This window comes from Hakea prostrata, chromosome 5, assembly GCF_041222555.1.
Source record: "Hakea prostrata isolate BN-2017 chromosome 5, UWA_Hpros_2, whole genome shotgun sequence".
In the NCBI taxonomy this organism is placed as follows: Eukaryota; Viridiplantae; Streptophyta; class Magnoliopsida; order Proteales; family Proteaceae; genus Hakea; species Hakea prostrata.
The window spans coordinates 12692652-12714356 of NC_142604.1; the positions used below are offsets into that span (position 1 = coordinate 12692652).

At 39.3% G+C, this 21705-nt stretch overlaps 2 protein-coding genes across 4 annotated transcripts in view; both read right to left on the reverse strand.

The window, feature by feature from the left end:
• Window positions 1-1162: 1162 nt before the first annotated feature.
• Window positions 1163-13732, reverse strand: LOC149015222 (uncharacterized). The gene is made up of 2 exons (XM_089155154.1): window positions 11888-13732; window positions 1163-7862 (listed from the first exon to the last, which is right to left on the reverse strand). Exons 1-2 carry the CDS (start codon window positions 13438-13440, stop codon window positions 7841-7843), a joined length of 1575 nt encoding a protein of 524 aa, XP_089011280.1. The 5' UTR covers window positions 13441-13732; the 3' UTR covers window positions 1163-7840.
• Window positions 13733-20306: 6574 nt separating this feature from the next.
• The window catches only part of LOC149015223 (general transcription and DNA repair factor IIH subunit TFB4-like), a 36912-nt gene continuing 35513 nt past the window's right edge, over window positions 20307-21705 (reverse strand). The window contains exons 12-13 of one of the 3 annotated variants that reach the window (XM_089156482.1): window positions 21247-21329; window positions 20307-21040 (exon numbers count right to left, since the gene is read on the reverse strand). In XM_089156482.1, the coding sequence (XP_089012608.1) occupies window positions 21260-21329 (70 nt within the window). In that variant the 3' untranslated portion in view covers window positions 20307-21040; window positions 21247-21259. Of the gene's footprint in view, window positions 21041-21245; window positions 21330-21705 lie in introns of those variants that run through there. The other 2 variants (XM_089156480.1, XM_089156481.1) reach the window with 2 other exon arrangements.

A 21705-nucleotide genomic window follows, 5' to 3' on the forward strand; every position in this document is an offset into this window, starting at 1 on the left:
AATTTTACCCTAATCCTTCCCATAACCAAGATATAATCTCTTTAAGTTACCTAACCCACCTGGGTCTTTGTTAGCCAAAGCTTACCATATTTTATTCTTCAAAACCATCCCATCTTGGGTATAATTAAACCTGAATATCCTCAACCCACTACTGGAGTTATAATATTCAAATCAAGCTTCCACAAATTGGATATTTGATTGCTGGTTCACAAGGAGAGGATCCTGAACTAACCCAATTTTAGGGTTTTATTTCAATTCTCAAACCCTAGAATTTTGGGTTACATCACCTCTTCCCCTTCCTCTCCACCTCCCCCCCCCCCCCTCTTGATAGATTCATCTAGCTCCCTTCCAAGAACAGCATCTTCTCCACCTCCTCTGCTTGGCACTTCCTTAGAACCCTTCTTTCCCCATCCCTTGGCACAAGCTTGTCTAGTTCAAGGGTAGCAACCCCAAACACTCCCTCATTGTTTGGAGAACCCTATCCTATTGCCCTTTCACTCTTATTTCTACATCACCACCATAACCTTGTTGTCAATCATCGTATTTTCTGTGACCATACTGAGGAAGATATGCATCACCTCTTTTTTTAACCCTTCAATAAATCGATCTAGACCTTTAGCTTTGCCTCCATTTGGCCTCGTAACCATAGTTGTCAAAGCGTCCACCTAGGCCAATTTTTGGGTCAATGCGACCTGGTGTCGCCTTGTCACCTAAGCAACACTTTATCACCTTGTTTGGTGTCTCCTTGGTTTTTATTGCCCTCTATCGCCTAGCCTCGCCTTGTTGCCTTGACAACCATGCTTGCCACATACACCCCTTCCCTTTCGACAGGGAATGGTGTTGACTAATGGATAGATTTGTTGTCTCTCAACATTTGTGACACTATTGCTTGATTTGTGTTTTGTGCTACCATTTCACACATCTGGCACGAGGGTAACCTTCATGTATGGTCTTCCGAATCCCACTCTATTGATAAGATTAAGAAGGCCATCAATAGGGAGGTCAATGCCAAGATTCCCCCTCCAACCCCCCCCCCCAAAAAAAAGGCATGCCAAGGAACATAATCCTTGTTGTTACCTTGGGCTTAAGACTCATCCATATTGTATTACCCCATGGCCCTCTGAATTTTTTTTTTTTTTTTTTTTTTTGGGGGGGGGGGGGGGGGAGGGGGGCAGAAAGAGAGGCATTGACTGTATCATACACATACTGCCAAGGGATCCAAGGTAGCATCACATTGCAGAAATGAGCTCCATCACGCTTGAAGAAACCAATTCTCCACCTATAGGAGTTACAAGATGTTGCCTTTCTTAAGTCCTAGTTGAGACTAAAACACCATTGTGGTATGTTGTTTTTGTTTCTATATCAAAAGAGCGGTAGCAGGTGTAGGACCTAGACAATTGATTGCAATTCGAGATCAACATTGCGTAAGCTCTAAGGTCAGTATTGTAACTTGCCAAAGCATGTTTATCTTGTGTTTTGGATGAAAATCTGTTTGAATTGTATACAGTACTTGTCTGCAAGATGGGTATGCATACTTGGCAGAGCTTATGACGGTCAAGATGTGCATACAAGACGATGTGTGATTCATTAACCATGAGGGTCTCCAAAAGTGTCCATATATGTATGGTTGAATGCCAGCATAGTGTAATAGCATCAACTCCAGGCAACATTCTAGTTTCAAGCGTCATAGTTAGCAGCTCTTGGAAGCAGTTTCAATGATTGTCATTACAAATGTGAGCCTAAGTGAAGAGTTCTACACAGAGTGAGGTCATGCGCCCAAGTACATATCAAAATGACTATGATAATAGTTGTACCAGGTTTGCAGACATCAACAAGTGCACTAGTGAGTGAATCTGTCTGAGAGGAAATGTCTATGAGCACATTGATTCACCCCCCCCTCCTCCTCCTCCTCAGCGTGAACCTAGGACCAACAATTAGCTAGTTTATTTCTATTGTTCCTTAACTATTGTAATTAGTTATCCCCTATGTGCTTGGGTAATAGGTCAGTGAGGTAAGGATTCTTTTTCTACTGTAATTCTGTTTTTGGCTAACATATATGAGATTAAGAGGCCAGTGTGATGGATCACATTTACTATTGTTTGGCTCTCACCTCTCCTTCAACTGCAATTTTCTTCTTTTCTCTCTACCAATTCTCTAAGGTGCTGAAATTATTACAATTTCATCTACTATGTCACAATGTGATGTAGGCTCAATTCAATGAGGGCCAACCTCCAAGATCTGTAGGACAAAGCCAACTCCAGGCTTAAAAATACCAAATTGGGGAGAATTTTGGGTATTGCCTATTGGGTGGTCTCTCAAAGGTATCCCTGTGGATTTGAACATATAACTTCTAAAAACCCCCGAGTGGAAGTGGAACAAATAAATCATGTTGGGATTATATAGGGTAGTTTCAAACAGATTTAGAAGAGTATCCATTGTAGGGGTATATGGGGTAAATTTTGGGCAAGTGTCTTGAGATAACTTATGGGGACCTAAACATGGAAGAACAGGATGAAACTTGGATCAAGTCTAGGATTAATAGCTTAGTAGTCGCTCACCAAGTTTCATTACGTTTGGATAGTGGAATTCCAAGTTACCATGGATCTTGATTTTGGGGACAAAATAGGGTATCAAAATCAAGAACGATTGGATCTAGGTATTGGCTAGGAGTATAGGGGTGAGATAGGCATCGAAGGTAGTAGATATGATCGGGATACGGTGGCTGTAATTTAGACGGATCAAAATGGGAGACTGAGAAGTTATAGGGATTCTTTCTTTGAGGGTGAAAGAAGGGATTAAATTCTAGGGTCAGGAATCTTTTTAAAGAACAAGGAAGAATGGAACAGGAATGAGATAGGCTGCCAGATACCAGGAGAGGGGGCCTTGTAGGAGCATGAGTTGAGAAGGTGGCCACCTAAGTTCATTTTTGGGTCAAGGCGACTTGGTATCACCTTGTCGCCTTGCTTGGTGTCGCCATGGTTTTCGTTGCCCTCTATCACCTAGCCTCACCTTGTCGCCTAGACAACTATGATCTACATATCCATTACTATTCTACTGCACCATAAACGCTCACCTGTAACCAACGTTGTAGCTTTCCACTTAGGATATGCATACTCCTGCAGTTTCAGTGGGATAAGTATAGAGGAAAGGAAAGACTCAAAACTACAACAAGAAGGTGAAAGGGCATCACAGAGATATGGGATAAGTACATTTATTAACGGCCTTTCAAAGCGCTATAGGTTCTCAAGAGAAAAATCCTTTTATCGGGAGACGGAGTAGGTGGGAGATCCAGAGTTTGATCTTGGAGAGGATTCTTGTTATAGTAAAGATGCTATGGAAGTGCCTCTTGTCGATGTTTGCGGAATATGCCTACAAAGTACTTTTACCAAGAGTCTACCACTCCCCCACAGTACTTCTGCTTGCTTTGTAGGCTCTGGCTGTTATGTAGGTGGCTCTGGTTGTTCCATCTCATTTGCAACTGTTGGATAAATATCCAAGTTGGTAAAACCAGGAATTAAACAAATCTTCACCAAAGTATTCTCCCCCAAAGAGGTGTTGAGTTATAGACTTATAGTTGGATAAGGCTTCATGATAGATAACATCCATGGAAACAAAGAACTTGCAGCAGCATAGCCCTTCTAGGAAGGAGAATTACCGACAAAGATACGGTGAAGACTCCTCGGGTCAAGCTTTTGAGGACGGTGATGACTCCAAACATAACACACAAGTAACCACTTTAGGAGGTAAGCGTCTCAAAGTTAATTATGCGAGAAAGCATACAATGATCAGACAGACAATAGTGAGGGCACATCATTCCAGAACAAGAAAGGGACAATGCAAGCAAACATCAGCGCACAGGCAACCTCCTATATGTGTTGATTTTTCCTTTCGGCCAGGCCATTCTAGCAAGAGTATCAACACAATTGGTCTGCTGGAGAATGTCATTATCTACCAAGTATGCTTGAAAATGTGCTCCATATATTCTTCGCCATTGCAGTGTGGAGTGCATTGATCTTGCCATCAAACTGAGTCTTTATCAGTTTATGAAATAGCTGAAGACACTGGAAGACTTCACTCTTGTGAGTGTGGCAGTCAATAAATGTTACCAACCAACAATTACTAGAGAAAAGAGTTACAACGAGTCGGATCCCATACATCCGAATGAATTAATTCAACAGGATAGTAACTCCTCTTATTTGGAGAATAACTAGACCTAGTTTGTTTTGGGGAAAAAATGCACACTCACACAAAAGAACTCGTCTTTATTATGATAATTAAATAAACTTGGAAAAGGGGAAATTAAAGTTTTGATAGGAGGGTGACCAAGTCTTTGATGGAGAAGCTGACCGTTTGATGTGGCCGAGTGACTCTGTGGTGTCAATGAAAATGTTGAGGCAGTGGGAGAAGTCATACGGTCAAGCAGATGGAGACTATTTTGCACCTTATCATGTCCAATCATCCTCTCTGTCACCAGATTGTGTACAATATAAGAAGGAAAAAGGCAACTTTTGCAGTTAAAATCCCTAGTAAGGCTACTAATGGAATAGGCTAATAGAACAGGAGGGAATACGCAATAGGGTTGGGGTTGGAGAACAGCAAAGGGAGCCTTTGCCAAAAACAGAGAAGGATCCATTTGCCACATGAACTGTCTTTCCCAGAGAGAGGGGTATATTGATGGAATTGATCGGAAGAACCAATCATATGGTTTGTTGCTGTGGAGTCTGTAATCAAGGAATTGGACACAGTCCTAGCACAAAAAGGTAGGATAAAAAATCTAAGTGGACCTGATGGTTATCTGAGATAGCAAAGGCAGATGCAGATGAAGAGGTAGTAGTGGAGTAGCTAGTAGTAAATGACAGAGAGCTTCCAGTTCTTCAGTTGAGAGCTTAGAGAGCATGTCAGTTGAAGCAGGATCAGCTTCAGTTTGACCTGAATCTTTCCTCGATTCTTGCCACGAGCAGGCTTTCTTTTTGCTTCAGAGTGTACAAGCTTCCTGGGTAATTTCCAACAGTTTGCCTTTATATGCCATGGTCTACCACAATGTTCACATTTGATAACTTCTTTTGGTGCTTCTATACTAGTAACAGTCTTAGTCTGGAGGGCCAACCTGTCCAGAGTAGAGGGAGGAAGCATAGCTGTATGACAACAATCTTCTGTGTACAAAGGCGTATGATTTCTCTAAAATGGAAAAAGGATCCAGGCTAAGAAATTGAAGTCAAATGGGGTCATATTCTACATTAAGTCCAGTTAGGGAAACGTACACCGGGACTCATCTAGGTGTTTACAATAGGCTATAAAAGTCATCAGCATTGTTGGGCAAAAAGGTATTGTAGTGGTCAATCTTCTGCCCTGTTGCACTGAGAGCATTGTAGTATTGAGAGAGTGATATTTCCCTTTATTTTGTTTCATAAACTTGTTTGCACGATTCATAGACTTGAGCGCTGTTTACCATAAGTCTTCTGAGCAGCAATCCAAATACTAGCAACAATGTCCAATAGGAGAAAGGTTTTCTGTAATTCAAGTTATATAGTCCAAATTAGGAAAGATGTCACTAGAGAATCATGTAGCAATTGATCCTGAAATGGTCCAGGGCTTCTTGCTGACACAGTAGTGCCTATAATATGTCCTAGAAGTCCCTGGCCAATAATGGTGATGTAGGCAAATATTGACCATGTTATATCAGGTAGTTTGACCAATCCAGGATTGTAAGTAGGGAACCAAGGTCATCCTTTTCAGGACTTTCAGCTGTAGCGAGTACAGGTTCTGCTGCTGTTGTCCATTCTAATGTAGTCATCTTAAACTTGGTTCACAAATTTACACAACCAGACGATGGGTAACAACTAGGGCAAGAACTTACAATCAGATTTACGGTTAAAAAACTAGTGAAAGATGGGTAACAAATCACAATTTTGAGGGTTAAGAAAACAGGACTCTTACTAACCGCAGATGGTTCTTAAAATATCTTCAGGTATTGGGGAGAACAGGTTCAGGGCAGAAACTGGTTGTGGTTTCACATTTTATCAAGTCATGAAACAGGGGAAAGGAAGGGCATCAGTTTAGTCCAACGGATTTCCTTACTGTTATCCTCAAAGTTAGTGTAAAACTAAAACCAGGCCTGCAACTAGGGTTAGGTGCTTTTTTAGGTCAGAGATAAGGATTAACCGGTTTAGCCGAATATCTGGTTTAGTACTTGATGGAGATTCTGATCAATGTTGAGAAGATCCAGCAGGTTGAGGAAGAGTTTCAGCCAGCAAGGAGGTTTGAAAAAGCTAGCTGGGAAAAAATAAAGAGAACCAGCCTGCCTGCAATTGGGTTTGGAGAGGAGGAACAGCACTTACTGTTCAGCACAGAGCACTCCAGAATGATGGATCAAATGTAAAGCCTAATGCTCTGAAACCATGTTGTAGGCTAAGTGATTTGAATCTCAGAAATTGTGCTTTATTCACAAGCCCTGATGGGGTATTTATACTTAAAATCCAGTAGATGTTTAATTCTGAGTAGGAAAGGAATACGAGTTTGATGGGGGAAAAGCAAAAAAAACAGAAAAGCTTAAGAGTAGGATTCCTAGCATTTGATTCTACACAATCTAGGAAAGTAGAAGGAAGATAAGAAAGGGAATCATCGCTCTCAATATCTAGCGCTAGCACTTTAGCGCCAGACTCAAGAGGGGACTAATATCCCCAAAAAGCACTCAACAACAAATACAAATGTTTAAACTTTGAGTTACAATAAAGTAGTACAGTAGCGTCCAACCAAGAATCCAAAGAAAAAAATTGATGAAAGCTGAAGAATGGAGCTCCCAAGAAAGAACAGACGAAATGTACAGATCTTGATGAGAGCAAGTCTAGATACCTAGACTCAGACGAGATGGGATCTTTTATACTGCAGTTTGGTCTGAACCTGGTTAAACCAAGATATCACTTCAAGCTCAAATCAACCGAGATTTTGAACGAGTTATTTCACTTTCCTAATCCAGTCATAATTTCATCTCACCTTTCTGAAAAAAGCAAGGAATCTCAATGAGATCTCGCCAGTTCTCTATCCATGATTTTGATAATGAGACACGCCGCACAAACATATCAATACACCACAAAAGGAGAGCAGGCACAGTCAAATCAGGGAGTTTTCAAGACAACTGAACAACATCTACTATATAATACTGATGAAGTTGTTAAGATGAATGATTACATAAGCTCTACACATGGATTTTACAGAGCACAGGCCTCATGGAAAGGGCATTCATATCAATAACTTCAATTCTAGGAACCCTTAAGAACTATGATTCCTCTTTCAAGCAAAACCAATTTTAATTCTAGTACCAGTTTATGAAATCATGAAACTTCAGCAGTCACCAGCAATTTCAGTTAAGTATATGGTCTACTCAATTCCATCTTAAGATTAATAATATATTATCTTCAATAGACAAATATCATAGCTTTAAACATTGAAAGCATGCAGTTCATTTATTGTTGACTGATTAAATCATTGTTTGATAGGAGAAGAAACTATTCATTGATATAAGAAAAGGTCGTAGACAAGGTCAACAAGCATTAGATGAAACTGAGCAGTCTCTGCAGAAAAAGCTAATGATTTCAAATTGGAATCTTGCAACTCATATAAGCTATGAGCATACGCACTCTTATTAAGAGCATAGTGTAGATGAAAACGAGAACATGCATATCTAGAAACCTCTTTAAGCTAGAATGCGCAAGCTTTCTCTTCCAATTTCTAGGATCAGTATGTTCATCAAATTATAGAGTACTCCTAACTGATTGGAGGACACTAGCACAGCAGAAACAAGAACATAAACACATTGACTGTCTCTCACCATCCTTCCAGATCACTGTCCCCAAGCGCAAGCCCTACAAACACAATACAATAGAACAAGACATAAGGAATGCAAATATTATGGAAAGCCATCACACAAACATATCTTCTTGCTTAAATAAGGAATATGAAAAGTTTGATGACACAGCAGAGAAAAACAATTAATTCTGGAAGGAAACTAGAGTTCAAGCAGCAAGAAAAATTAATATTTTAGAAGAGAAGACAAGGGATGAAAACTGTAACATTGACTAGCACTGTAACTGATGATCATAGTAGAGAAATTAGGATGACAAAAACAATATCAAGAAAATTTTGAAGTTGCCACCTGCAGCCCCAAGTATTCTATTTCAAGCTTATAACAGCTGCACAATTAGGAGTCCCCACAACCCAGCATTCTATTTCAAGCTCCTAACGGCTGTAATAACAGGTGAAAACATCTAAAGAAGTATGAGCAGGGTGTAATAGACTCCAGCAATTCTATGTTGAAACCTACCTTGCATTCAATGAAAGGATGCAACACTGTAGTGAGACAAAGAGGTGGCACACAACAATAAATACAAATCACAAGGTGTGCATTAGCAAAACTTGTGAAACATTAAAAAAAATCTAACCCTACCAGCTCTCTATCTACAGCCTCAACATCTGCTCATACATCTTATAAAATGGTTAAAACAGGGCCCACAAGGAAAATCCTGGAAATTCTAAAGTGGTTTCGGAGCACTATTGAAGATTGATTCGCTTACTAAAATGCCAAGACTGTACAAGCAACGTCCATCTCATGGGGCACATCTTGTAACCAAGAATCACATTGGGTCTGCAAGCAAACTACATCTAATATGCTCCAATTGACAGTGGCAGAACATATCTCTAGCGTAATGAGATGACGCAGATTTAATAGATTAGACAGGTCTGATTGGTTTGCCAGTAATGGACCTACCAATTAAATGGAAGGTATCACCAATTTGACAACTAGAAGTGAGGGCCAGATCTACTGTATAATCTAATCGTCAAAGTTAAAAGACATTTACAACATATTTAGTTTTTTTTTTTTTTTTTGATGAATAAATAAAATAAATTAAACAAAACACCGAACTAAAAGAAGATCCAAACAGGGAAGGATCAGAGAGCATAATGGAATTGGAAGTTGACCCCAAGCAACAACAATGAGTTTGTTCCTTGGGGAATCAGCTACCGGGGAAGCCACATAAAAGGAAAAAATTTTAAGCATATCAAATTAAGGGGAAATGGAAATATTTGTATTGTCCAATGAAAGTCACACTGAAAGAATAGCAGAGTAAATAAGGTCCAACGAAAGGAAGTGAAAGAATGTTGTCCAACAAAAGGAAAGAAACCTCTTTTTCTAATAGAAAGAAAGAAATTAATATAATGGAGGGAAGTAGAAGGAACGAAAGAAAGAAAGAGACCAGAATAAGAAAAAACCTTCCTATCATGGAGGGTGCAAGAATTTATAATAGAAACTAGTTTCCACCTATACCAATTTTAGACAAGTTTCAAGTGGATACCTGAATGCCAAGTATGGCTCGTAATAATCTATCTTCGGGAGCAAACAATGATTCTTTCGCCATTGAAGGCGTTAAAATTACCTACTTAAGTATCACCGGTTTGCACCCAAGACCCCAACATCACAATTCCATTTCAGAACATTCCGGAGTCAATGGGGTTCTAAATGCTGTAATTCATCAGTGATCCTTTCCGGCCTCAGCTTGTCACATAGGTTTGAATTTCATATTTCTGCTAAAATGTGTCACTTCTTAATGCATTTTACCTGGATAAACCTGGGTTTTTTTGTCCATACAAGTATTTGTGTTGGAATGTAGGAAAATAACCAATGAAATGCTTAGAGTGTCTCCATTATGATCTTTCCCTCAGGTTCTGCTATAACAGAACCCCCCGAATCTAAAGCTGCATGCCTTTCCAACCGAGCTTTAACAATGCAATTCTCAGATCAAGAAACTGGAACTGCTTGACATTGCATATTTGAACTCATTCAAGCCCGATTTGCATCATTATGTTCGATAAAAGGAATGAAGGGAGCCCCAATAGAAAAATATTGGAAGGCAACAATGCTTCAAAGATGTCATCTTATGACTCTACATTTGATTTAAATTCAATTGCATCATTATGTTCGATAAAAGGAATGAAGGGAGCCCCAATAGAAAAATATTGGAAGGCAACAATGCTTCAAAGATGTCATCTTATGACTCTACATTTGATTTTAATTAAATTTAGTAGTATACGATGTCCTCTTCTCCTAGAATGTTGTTCTATATTGCCAACTTACCTACACAACTTCTATAGGTATTGGAGAGAATTGAGAGATAGAATCATAGTGAATTTACCAATGAGTTACAAAATGCTATGTTTCTTAAATATGATTTGATTTCTTTTTTTTTCCCCCATTTTCAGAAGTAATTCACGAGATTGTGCACCTTTCTTTCCTAAATTTTAGTTTGAAAAAAGAAAAGATAAAAAATAAATAAGAGAAGAAAGTGGTGCAGCTGGTTGGCTCCAGCCTATGGGACAGCTCATGATGTTCATATCAATCTGTTATGCGCCTTTGCACCTAGCATTGGGTAGAGCTCATACAATAACTGTCCTAGTTCTTCCATATCTTTTGTTATTTCTTCTCATACAATCACAAACACTTCTTTGATTAAGGGTCTACTACCAGAAATTCAATGCATAATCAAAGATTTCACATTAGATCAAATTCATATTTGCTAGTCTGTGCCATGAATCAGAAGGCTAGACAATACTGTATCTATTGATCTTCTTTCTGCTTAATGAAATTTTCTTCACCAAAGAAAACAACAAATTAGACAATGATTAGAAGACAATTTTGTATCCATTAGGTCTTTTTTGTGTTTTCACTTTGTATTGGTTGTTGTTCAGGCTTTCCAGGTGCTCGGTATTTGATGATTTCCTCAGTTTAGATTGGTAAATTCTCATTCCATGTCTCAATAGCAGCTTCAAAACCAAAGTAGAGTTTCCAATCTTAAATGGTGAAAGACAAGAATTCTCATTAGATGAGCAAAGTTTGCATTAACAGCGTGCTCCCAGATGACAAGCTTCAAACAGTCCAGTTGAAGTTACAGAATGACAAGGATAAAGAGGGTTTCAGTTTGCAGAGGGGGAGGGTGAAGAGGTCATCTCTTCACCCACCATTTAAATAAAAAAGCCCTTTCTTCAAAAACGGTTATGAAAAGCAGCTGAGCAGACCAATCTTTCATTCTAGAATCAATAAAGTGTTTGTACCAAATAGTTTTTATTTTTTTTGCAAAAATAATTTCCATAATCTACTTCAAAGGTACTGTACACGGACAAAGGTCAGAACCTTCTTTATAATCTCTAATCCTCCAATAGGCAGGGATTCCTTATAGATCTTGTCTACTGAGTGGATCTATTTTTTTCTTGTGGTCCCTCTGTACATCTTAGAGCTTCCACACACTCTCATACACAAAATTCAAACAGACAGCACTAATCAAGTGGAATCACATAAATGGTACATCTAGTCAAAGAAACGATTGAACATAGACAACAACTGACGAAGTCATATATCAAAACCGGCCTCTCTTTTACACTTCTAGAAGAGTTTCAGAGATTCTTTGTCAAAAAGAATGCAAATAATTGAACTAACTTCATCAACACAAGAGAGCTCTACTTATCCTAATTTCATTATGTAACTTCGGACCTTCGGTAATGATCGAATCTATGTGATCAATACCATAGTAAAAGCTAGAAAAATCTAATATTTATAACCTATGTTCCATAATTTTGTTCGAGCATCAGCATTCTCATTTGTAGATCCAACAACCATTCTAACAAGAGGCCAAACAAAAAGGATAATGCAACCATCAGTATGCATAACAGCAAATAACACAAGAGTACCATGCAACCATCAGTATCCATAACAGCAAATAACACAAGAGTACCATGAAACCATCAGTATGCATGACAGCAAATAACACAAGAGTACCACATAGTTGAATAACAAAGCCAATTGCTCAAAGGACATTATGTTTGGAAACTAGTCAATTACTCGAGGCTAGGAATGCCATTAATGGCATCTAGAAGCTGCGGTTGCTGCTGCTGCTGTGGTTGCTGCTGTTGGGGCTGCAGTTGTAGTTGCGGTGATTGCTGCAGTTGTAGTTGCGGTGATTGCTGCTGTTGCTGTTGCTGGAGCAATTGTAGTGGACTTGCACCAACTGCCACTGCTGCGGCCGAAGCTTGAGCCCCTTTGGCTTCAGCGAACCTCCACATGTACCAGGCCCCAACAGAACGGTAAGGCTTCCACTTCCCACAAAGTTGTTCCATCTGGGAAGGCCGAGGCAACTGTTCAAGACCATAGAGGAGCTGAACCCCCTTCCGAACTCCAATATCACCAACTGGGAGAACATCTGGACGATGAAGCGAGAAAATCATGAACATGTGCACAGACCAGGATCCTATCCCCTTGACCATGGTGAGCATTGAGAACAGTGACTTGTCGTCCATGTCAATGATTGATGAATCAGAGAGTATATTTTTTTGGTACTTGCTGGCAAGATCATGTAAATAGCTAGCTTTACGAGCGGAAACGCCAATTTGACGGAGTTGGTGGACAGAGAGGGAGAGGACGGCATCTGGGACTACCCCAGCCTCGCCACCACAAAGAGCAACAAATCGCGAATAGATGGAAGCTGCAGCTTTGAAGGCGAGCTGTTGATAAAGGATACTCTTGGTGAGGGCTAGGAACGGAGGGTGAAATGTATCAAAAGAAGGTGGCTGATGAACATCGATTACACACGCTAGCTGAGGGTCCACAGACCTTAAATGCCGAATAGCAGCTGCAATCTCTCCTTCACAAGATAATGTCTTGCCAACGATTCTGGGAATAACCCTAATCGGTTGTACAATCATCCTATTATCAATATTACCGGCAGTTGAGGTGGTGACGGCGGAAGAGACCGCGGCGGGGGCGTTGGTGGTTTTACTGCCCCTGCTATTCTTCTTGTTACCGGCGGTGGAATTAGTTGGTGGAGTCGGATTGGCGTCATCTCCGTCCAAGGGTTGAGGAGCTTTGTTTTCAGAGTTATCGGCTGAGAATTCCACCGATACCTTTCTGGTTTTTCGAGGCCGAAAAGGGATCTTAGACGCCGAAGAAGTTTTCTGTGGCAGAGCAACAATACCTGTCCCTTCTACCGGCAGAGCAATGATGGTTGTGCCTTCTACCACTTCAGAAGTGAAGCTCTGTTCAAGCTCAGGAAGATTCTCCGGCAGCGCCTGAGTTTCGGTTTGTGCTTGGGGCTCCGGTAAGGGTTGGGGTTGGGATTGAGTCTGAGATTGTGTCTGAATTGGGGTTTGGGTTTGAGTTTCCGGATGAATTGGGAGTTGGGGTGGAGGTTGGAGTTGGGATTGAGAATTAATTTGAGTCTGAAGTGGGGGTTGGGGTTGAGTTTGCTCGCCCATGGAAGAGAGCGAAACCGAGAGCAAAGATTGAAAGGGATGTTGCAGGTGGTCAGGGAGAGTTGAAACTTGAGACGATTGATGAAAATTGGGGTGGTGATGCTGCTGCTGCTGATGCAGTTGCAGTTGCTGTTGGGTTTGGTTCATGAGGAAACAGCAATCAAAACAACCAGACGATCAACGCTTACCTACCCTATCTATCCATTCTTGATCCTTCACTTTATCCGGGAAATTTGAAAAATTGAAAGAGAGAAACAAAAGAGTACCTTGATTTTGATTGACTGAATATCTAGTAGACACAGCCACCGATGGGCGATGGTGGAAACTCGAAACTATTCGGATCGAGAGGAGAGAGATTAGGGTAAATTGGGGTTTCTAGTTGCTAGCTTCCACTTTGCAGTTCGTAGTGAGTCAGTTTTTTCTGTCTCAGTCAGATTTAGATTCTAGACCCTAAAATAGTTTAAATTTTTCGGTTCAATTAATTCATCGTTCTGAAAAACCGGCTACGATTCCTGCCGGTTTTCGGATCCTTGGATAAAACGGACTTTAATTTGCGGCAACGGCTGCTGCCAGTAGCTGATCTCTACGATCACACCACGTGGCCAAAGGTTAATCTAACGATTGTAAATGAAAATATAGAATTTAAGTGTAAATATAAGTCTTTCAATTTTACAAAATCTCACCCCAACCTTTTGAAATTTATAGAAAAAACTCCCTGTTCACTCTAGCCATTTAGGGCTTTTCAATTTCTCCAGCTTTCTTCTTCCTCTTTCCTTTCGCTTCTAATACCTGAAAAGCTTGTGAGTGGTGTAATGAATCAACTCCATTGGATTTGTAGTGTTTGAGAGATTGTGTCTTTTTTCGTAAACCAATTCACTAACCAAAACTAGTGAAACGCACATAAAAGCAAAGGTTCAAAAATTAGAAACCATACATAATAATGACGAATCCCAAATCCATTTACAAAGAAGCAACATCCGATGTTAATAAGTTGTTGATTTGAGCTCAAACGTGATTTGGATGTGGCTGCATGCTATGAGAATAAAGATGGATGAATGAGGTTTCGAGTTAAATATGAACCAGGGGCTTCATTTTGCAAATTTTTAAAAATTAAAACCCTTAAACGTAAAAATTAAAATTTATTTGTATCAATCCACCTTTTACTTTTGATTCAGACTGCTAGATGCAACATAGTATACGTGGTGAAATCATGGGCACTCGCTGCAAGCAACAAGGCTGCCGCTAATTAAAATCCAGATAAAACATTAGTCCCACACTTTCTATTTCACGTTTGTTTCCATTGTTTTCCCATTATGGTTGAAGAGTCCGGATCACCCCCTTGAGATATGTGCTCCTGTAACAATTATCCGAAAGCTAGCAGTTCGCCTTGTCAAACCTTCGAGACCTAAATAACTCAATGTTCGCCCATGAACTAGTTGTGTCAAGGGATTGGTTTGACTCAAAACTTTAGATAGCGACTAGGATGGATATCTCATATCCGAAAACTAGCAATTTGCCTTTTCAATCATCCAAACCTAAATAACTCAATTTTCGCCTATGAACTATTTGTGGAACTATTTGTGTCAAGGGATTGGACCACAATATAGGGGTGAAGCGTCATGAAAATAATCACAAAATAAATTAGGGGAGAGATCCTTAATAGGTCCCACATAGTCCCCACTCCTAATATATATATAGTAGAATAACATCAGTGGAGCACAAGCCTCTTCCAATTGAATCCGGACCTTCTACCCGTCGGGGGAGCACAGAGTGCTCTCCCATGGCTTCCTGACCACAACAACCAATGGGTCCGACTGGTGGAGAAAAAGTTTTTATTTTTATTTCCCAAAAAGTATTTTTCACCGTGGGGCCCACTGATATTTGTGGTCAGGAAGCGTCGGGGTTGCTGATCCGGACTCCTTCCAATTCAATGTTAAACTCCTAAGGTGAGCCTGGTTTCGGGCACAAATAGAGAAAATAGTGAGCTGGATCTTAACTGTAACTTTCATGGTCTTTAGTTGCACGTGAAATGTTATACTGTAACCCGCTTGGTTCCTATGGGCTTTGCACATGGGTTTAGGTAAAGTAGACTAGGCCCTAAAATCTTATGTTATCTAGTACTATTTAGGCCCATAAGATGGAACTGATTTGGGCTTATATGTCTGAGAATTAATATGTTGAAATGGGCTGAAAACCCCAATGGGCATTCAAATGAAGCCTACTAACAGAGTTGTAATTTTGGTTTGTGGGCTGGGCTGAGATGGGTTTTAGTCTTTTCCCAGTTATATGTCTGTTCAAGACTAATAGAGAGCTTCTATAGTTCTATCTCCGTCGGCTCCAATTGGCAAAAGGGATTTTTTTTTTTGTTGATACAAGAAAAATTCAAAAGCAACTATGAGTACTATTACATATTTATCCATTCCCATTGTTCATCCTCAACTAATGCTATATCAGCTAGTATCCTGGCATTCTTTAGGATTTCTTGATTCTGGTGTGTGAAAATATGTAGACCTTGTATGTTGGATGCTAAGTAGAGTAGATCCTGAACAGCTTCTCATGGCCATGGATGTTTTGGATATTTTTGGATCTCTCTTATCTGTTCCCAATTTGTTGTGATGCCATCTATCCGCAGATTGTGTCTTATTGCATATCTCATCCCTGTTGCTAATCCTTTAGTTACTGTAGCCGAAAAGCTGTATCCCTTGTCCTTGCCACTCCAGCAGTAAATTATTTTTCCTTGATGAGCTAGTCCCCAACAGCAACCAGCCATCTTGCTTGAATTTTGGTCCGTCCCGCACAGGAATAACACAGTGAGATTTCCCGGTGTGGTTGATTGCATTTTTTTGAAATGCACTTCTCTATCTTCTCTAATTAGAGATAGATGTTGATTTGTTTCCGGAGTCCTTGGTGGCTTTAAGTATAATTCATCTATCCATTTATTTATGTAAGACAATACACTTCTAGGGTCTGCCGTAGCTTCCCTGAAGATTATTGCACTACGCAATCGCCACACTATAGCAGGTAATACTTATAATGGAAGATAGCCACCTTAGCATAGGTTTGTCAAGGTTTGAGTGGTAGAACAGATTTAAACAGAACTCAAATATATTTGAAAAAGGCAACAGTTTAGTTCGAAGTCCTATCGGTCCTGCCGTCCAAATCCTCTGCGTCCATGCACATGTGAAAAAAAGGTGCCAAGTTGACTCAGCGCTGCAACCACATAGTACACAGCTATCTGTATTCGAATTCCATTTGGCGAGGATCACATTAACTGGAATCCCTGCATTCAAAAGTCGCCAGAAGAAATTTAGGAATCTGGGGTGGACCTTGAGTTTCCAAAAGAATAACCACCATCTTTTATATGCATAAGAAATTAGAGATGGGTTCTACTTAAACAGCAATTGTTTATATGCAAATTTAGTGGTCAATCCCAGTGCCGAGGAGTGTTTTAACTTCCACGCATCCTGTTCAGAAGAGAGCATGACAGAATTTATTGCTGAAGCAGTTTGTGAATCAAAAGTAAGAAATTTTAGAAGCAATTCTATCTCTCCAACCTATCACTTATGCCAGTTTAGTCTTATAGGGTGCAAAGTGTATGTTAAACTCGCCCACCACATGGTCCTCTTTATTTGTTACCCATGGGTCAAACCAAAAAAATGTGTTTTCCCCATTCCCCACCTTTTTAACTAGGAAATCTCTAAGAATTGGTAGGGTAGCACAAAGGCTATTCCAGACTATAGAGCCCTTTTTTTTCCACACCTTTGGGTCACATAAAGAGGTATTAGGAAAATATTTGGCCTTAAAGCATTGTACCCACATTGAGTTTTGCTCCGTTAAGAGTCTCCATCCTAATTTAAGAAGGAGGGCCCGGTTCATAGTCTCCAGTCTTTTGAAACCTAGCCCTCCCAAGGATTTTGGGCGACAGCATTTATCCCATGAAATGAGTGAGAAATTCTTACCTTCTCCTGAGTTTCCTAGCCAAAACTTTTGACATACTGAATCCATTGCTTTACACACCTTTTTGGGGAACAATACATATTGCATGTGGTAAATAGGTACCCCTTGCAGTACGGATTGGAGTAGTATCGCTCTTCCCGCAAATGAGAGTGAGTGTGTTTTCCATCCAGCCAACTTAAGCTTCAATTTATTCAGGATAGGACTCAGTCTATCCGATCTAGCTTTTCCAGAGAACAGGGGACTCCCCAAATACGAAGAGTTGGATTTCCAATTTCTATCTAATTTGTAAAGACTTTATGTTTTAAACTAATATATTTCTTCGCAGATGAAATGTGTATTTATGGTCTATTTGGTTACATGAGTGTGGAGATTTCAAATCTATGAAGTCATAATTTATAAAATTAATTGTTTGGTTAACCGAATAAGTGGATTCATCAGTGATTTTTATGAATGTGCAAATATTTAGTGTTTTTATAGAAGGGATGAAATCTCTGGATTTCACCACACACCCATAAATCTACATATTCACGTTTTTAGTGTAAAAAGATGTATAAATCTAGAGATATTCACAACCAAACGGGTATAAATCTCAAATTCATGAATCTAGAGATTTCAAATCTATGAATTCATGTAACAAAACAGGCCTTAAAGACTTTCAGTCTACGATTATTACAATTTTGAATTAAATATAATAAATAAATAAATAAATAAATAAATAAATAAAAACGTGTGTGAGTAGAGTTGACCAATCTTTGTTTGGGTCTCTTAGCTTGGTTGTCCAGAAGAGTCCGGATCAACGACCTTGACGTTGTGTTCTTGGGACGCTTGCCAACCATAAATACAGGGGGGCCAATAGGATACTACTGTGGATCCCACTGTTCTTTAATTTTTTTATTTATGAGCCCCACCTTATTTTGTGGTTGAAAGTGTAAGGGGAACACGATCCAACTTCCAACATGAACTTGCCACCATCGAGTCCTACACAGTCTTTTTTTCTTTTTTTTTTTTTGGGGGGGGGGGGGGGCACAGAAAGTCCTACACTTGTTTTAACTCCAAGGCTATTAGAGGTGCTTAGAGCAATTTGACAACCAAATTTACAACTTCTAGCGTCTTGACCAATCTTCTTTAATTTTTTATTTATGAGCCCCACCTTATTTTGTGGTTGAAAGTGTAAGGGGAACACAATCCAGCTTCCAACATGAACTTGCCACCATCGAGTCCTACACAGTTTTTTTTTTTTTCTTTTTTTTTTTTTTTTTTGGGGGGGGGGGGGGGCACAGAAAGTCCTACACTTGTTTTAACTCCAAGGCTATTAGAGGTGCTTAGAGCAATTTGACAACCAAATTTACAACTTCTGGCGTCTTGACCAATCTTCTTCTTTTGCACATAACTTTCCCCAGAGCTTTGATTTAGGTGATTTGAGCTCACATGGAAAGCTAAAAATGCAATATACATTTTCATCTCTTGAGAATCTCCTAGAATTAGAGTACAAGATGGTCAAATAATTGATTAACAAGATCGTGATTTGTGTTGCTGTATAGAAGAACAAATTTTAAGTTTGAATCGTTAATGTTCCTTTCATGGAGTTTATTTAATATTTATATAGTTCCTAAAATATGGAACAAAAAAAATCATTTAAGCATAATAATCGTGCAACATACTATTTCTACCCATGGGTTTCCCACTTCGGGTCTTTTAACTAAATTACAGAAATCCACAAGCCATTTATTTTTGAGTATTGGAAGGAAAGACGATTCATCTGCTGACACATCTCCATATAATTTCAAGTACTTTTTGTAGAAGAATTATCAATTGATGCATTGCCATTTGTTTTTTCTTCAGATAGATTCTTAGATATTTTTATGATTTTAATTTTTAGAATGAAAAAAAGATTAACCTTAGCTATAAAAGAGTTGGAGGAGATCGAGAAGACACAAGAAAATTTATCAAACTTTTTTTTTTTTTTTTCTCTATTTGGATGTTTTCTTCTATTATGCAAGCTAGACTTTCTTTTTCAATTTGAGGGGATGTTGAACCCAATCTCGTGTGTACATTAATACAGTAATATTATTGTTACCCTTTTTCTGGAATTGATTGAGTTATTCAAAATTAATTGATTTATTTTATATATGTTTGGATTATTTTAGACCTATTAAATAATTCATATGTCAGAATCGAGACCTCAAACTGCAATCACACATGTTGCAATTAGTGGCTGTTGTGAATTTGTTGCTTTGAATTAACCTATCTATTGCTTAATGCAATCGCTGCACTAAATCTAGAGAACTTGTTCTAGGTTGTCCTTTGGTTATATGCTTAATCAAAGAGCTTATTTTGATTAGATACGCTACGAAAAATGAGGCCATCAGAGCTAATTGTTTTCTACAATTAATAATTTCAGATGAGCATAGGAATCGCATTACAATTAATTTTGCTATACGAAAGAAGGTAGAAACTAAACCAATAATTGGAATTCTTAATCTGATTGTTTCTTCATTTAATTTTACTTTGATATGTTTCAATTATTTTGCAAATTTTTTTTTGAACAAACTCCCTATTCTTGTTTTCAGCACGTTTAACTTGAAATTAATCAACCATTATTTGTAGATTCAAACCTTACTTGCCATTGCTATAAAATCTATTAGTCATTAGGGTAAGTTAATTAGTTTTTCTCCATTCACACGCATCAACCATCTTCCTTGCCTTCCTCTCAGGGCTCTAAAGCCGGCGAGTGTTGTCCACCGGCACCATTGATGCAATGGTTTATTAGGATTCATTCCCAAACCTACTTTGTAGTGAATCCGGATCATCACCCCCGACGGGGAGCACTCTGTGCTCCCCGCCGGTTTTTCCACCACAAAAAACGGTGGGCCCCACCATTGAAAATATAAAATTAAAAAAAAAAAAAAACCCTCCCATCACCACCCCTGGGCCCCCCTGTTTTTTGTGGTGGTAAGCCGTCGGGGAGCTCCCCGACGGGGTCGCAGATCCGGACTGCTCTGTAGTCTCAATTGGATGTTCCAAACTCACAACTGCAGCAAAACAGGGATGTGAAAGAAGCAGGCACCAAGGGTTTAAGGGGAGCCTAACTCAGCACACGACTTCAACACACTGAAGCTGAATTCTCCTGATTTCCATGGCAATCCTCTTTTCTCTTTCATTTTCCCTTCTCTTATCTCATTTTTTCATTTCCCTCTGTGGATTCCAGTTATTCTCTGTTTCCCAAAGAATCCATGCAACAATGTAACCAACAGAATATAGTTAGAGACTTGGTTGTTGGCATCAGAAGCCAATAGTACATGTGATAACAATGAAGAACCAGCCAAGGCAGAAAGTAGTAAATGATGTTAGTAAAAAAACTGCACCAAGTAATTTGCAGGACCTACTCAGAGAGATTGGCAAGAAAAGGTTAGGAGAGACTGCCTGCCTTCCTCAGAATATGTTAGGAGATCCTTCAAAATTGCATCAAACAGCAGAGCATATCCAACCATTAACAACCAAGAAAGAAAATAATCATAACAATTTACCCTCTTGTTTTGGACTGAAAATTTTCTTAACTACATGAAAAATCCACTCGTCTAAAAATTGAACAGCAGAAAAATGTCATAACTCATGATACAAACTATCAAGAGAAAAAACTGACGGGACACTCCCTCTGCCAAGTCTCCAAACCATTGAGATATTCAGACAGATGAGCTCATACACTTCAATATGTTTTCTGGACCAAGAATGAGCCAAATTCCATGAGGTCGCCGCCTAGATTATATAACAGCAACATTCCAGTGTATTCCTGCACCATTGCACCATATAACACGCATTTAGCATCAGTGCTTACATAACAATCACTGAAAAGGTAACAAAGAAGACAACTTGAGAGAGGCCTTGGGATTCTTATAGTATAAGAAATGGATTAATAGGAAAACCAAGCTTCAAGAATAGATTTAGCACAAAACAGAAGATCCCTGAAAGCAATGAAATGATCAAAACAACAACCACCTCTCAGGAGATTTCATGTTTCTGGAGTCTTCCTTTTCCGATCTGTTGAAGTAGTGTCACCAAGCGACTGACCAAAAACAGACCTGCATCATGATCGGCAACACAAGAACCTATGATCAAGAGATGCCGCACCTAAGAAGCTACTGAATGTCCACCGACATTGCAAAAATATCATAATAAAGATAAAAGTGGGTAGAAGGCAACACTATGCCTATAGATGTAATAGAAATCCTTTCCATCATGTCTACCAGTTGTCAACCACACTAACTAGTGACTTCATCGACTAACCATTGCATGGGTAGCATTTTAGACACTTAAAAATAGAGCTAGCTACCTTGGGTTTTTGTTGTTAAATTGCAGGAATTGGGATTTTTTGCATCTTAGAGGATATACTGGATTTTATCAAGCGTGAAAGTACGCAAATTTACAACATAAAGTGATACAGTTTTTTCTTGCAAT

Coding starts and splice junctions, on each gene's coding strand:
- LOC149015222 (XM_089155154.1), bottom strand. CDS start 13,440: ATGAACCAAACCCAACAGCAACTGCAACTGCATCAGCAGCAGCAGCAT. Junction 7,863..11,887: donor AATGGCATTCCTAGCCTCGA/GTAATTGACTAG, acceptor TTGTGTTTGTAG/GGCTTGCGCTTGGGGACAGT.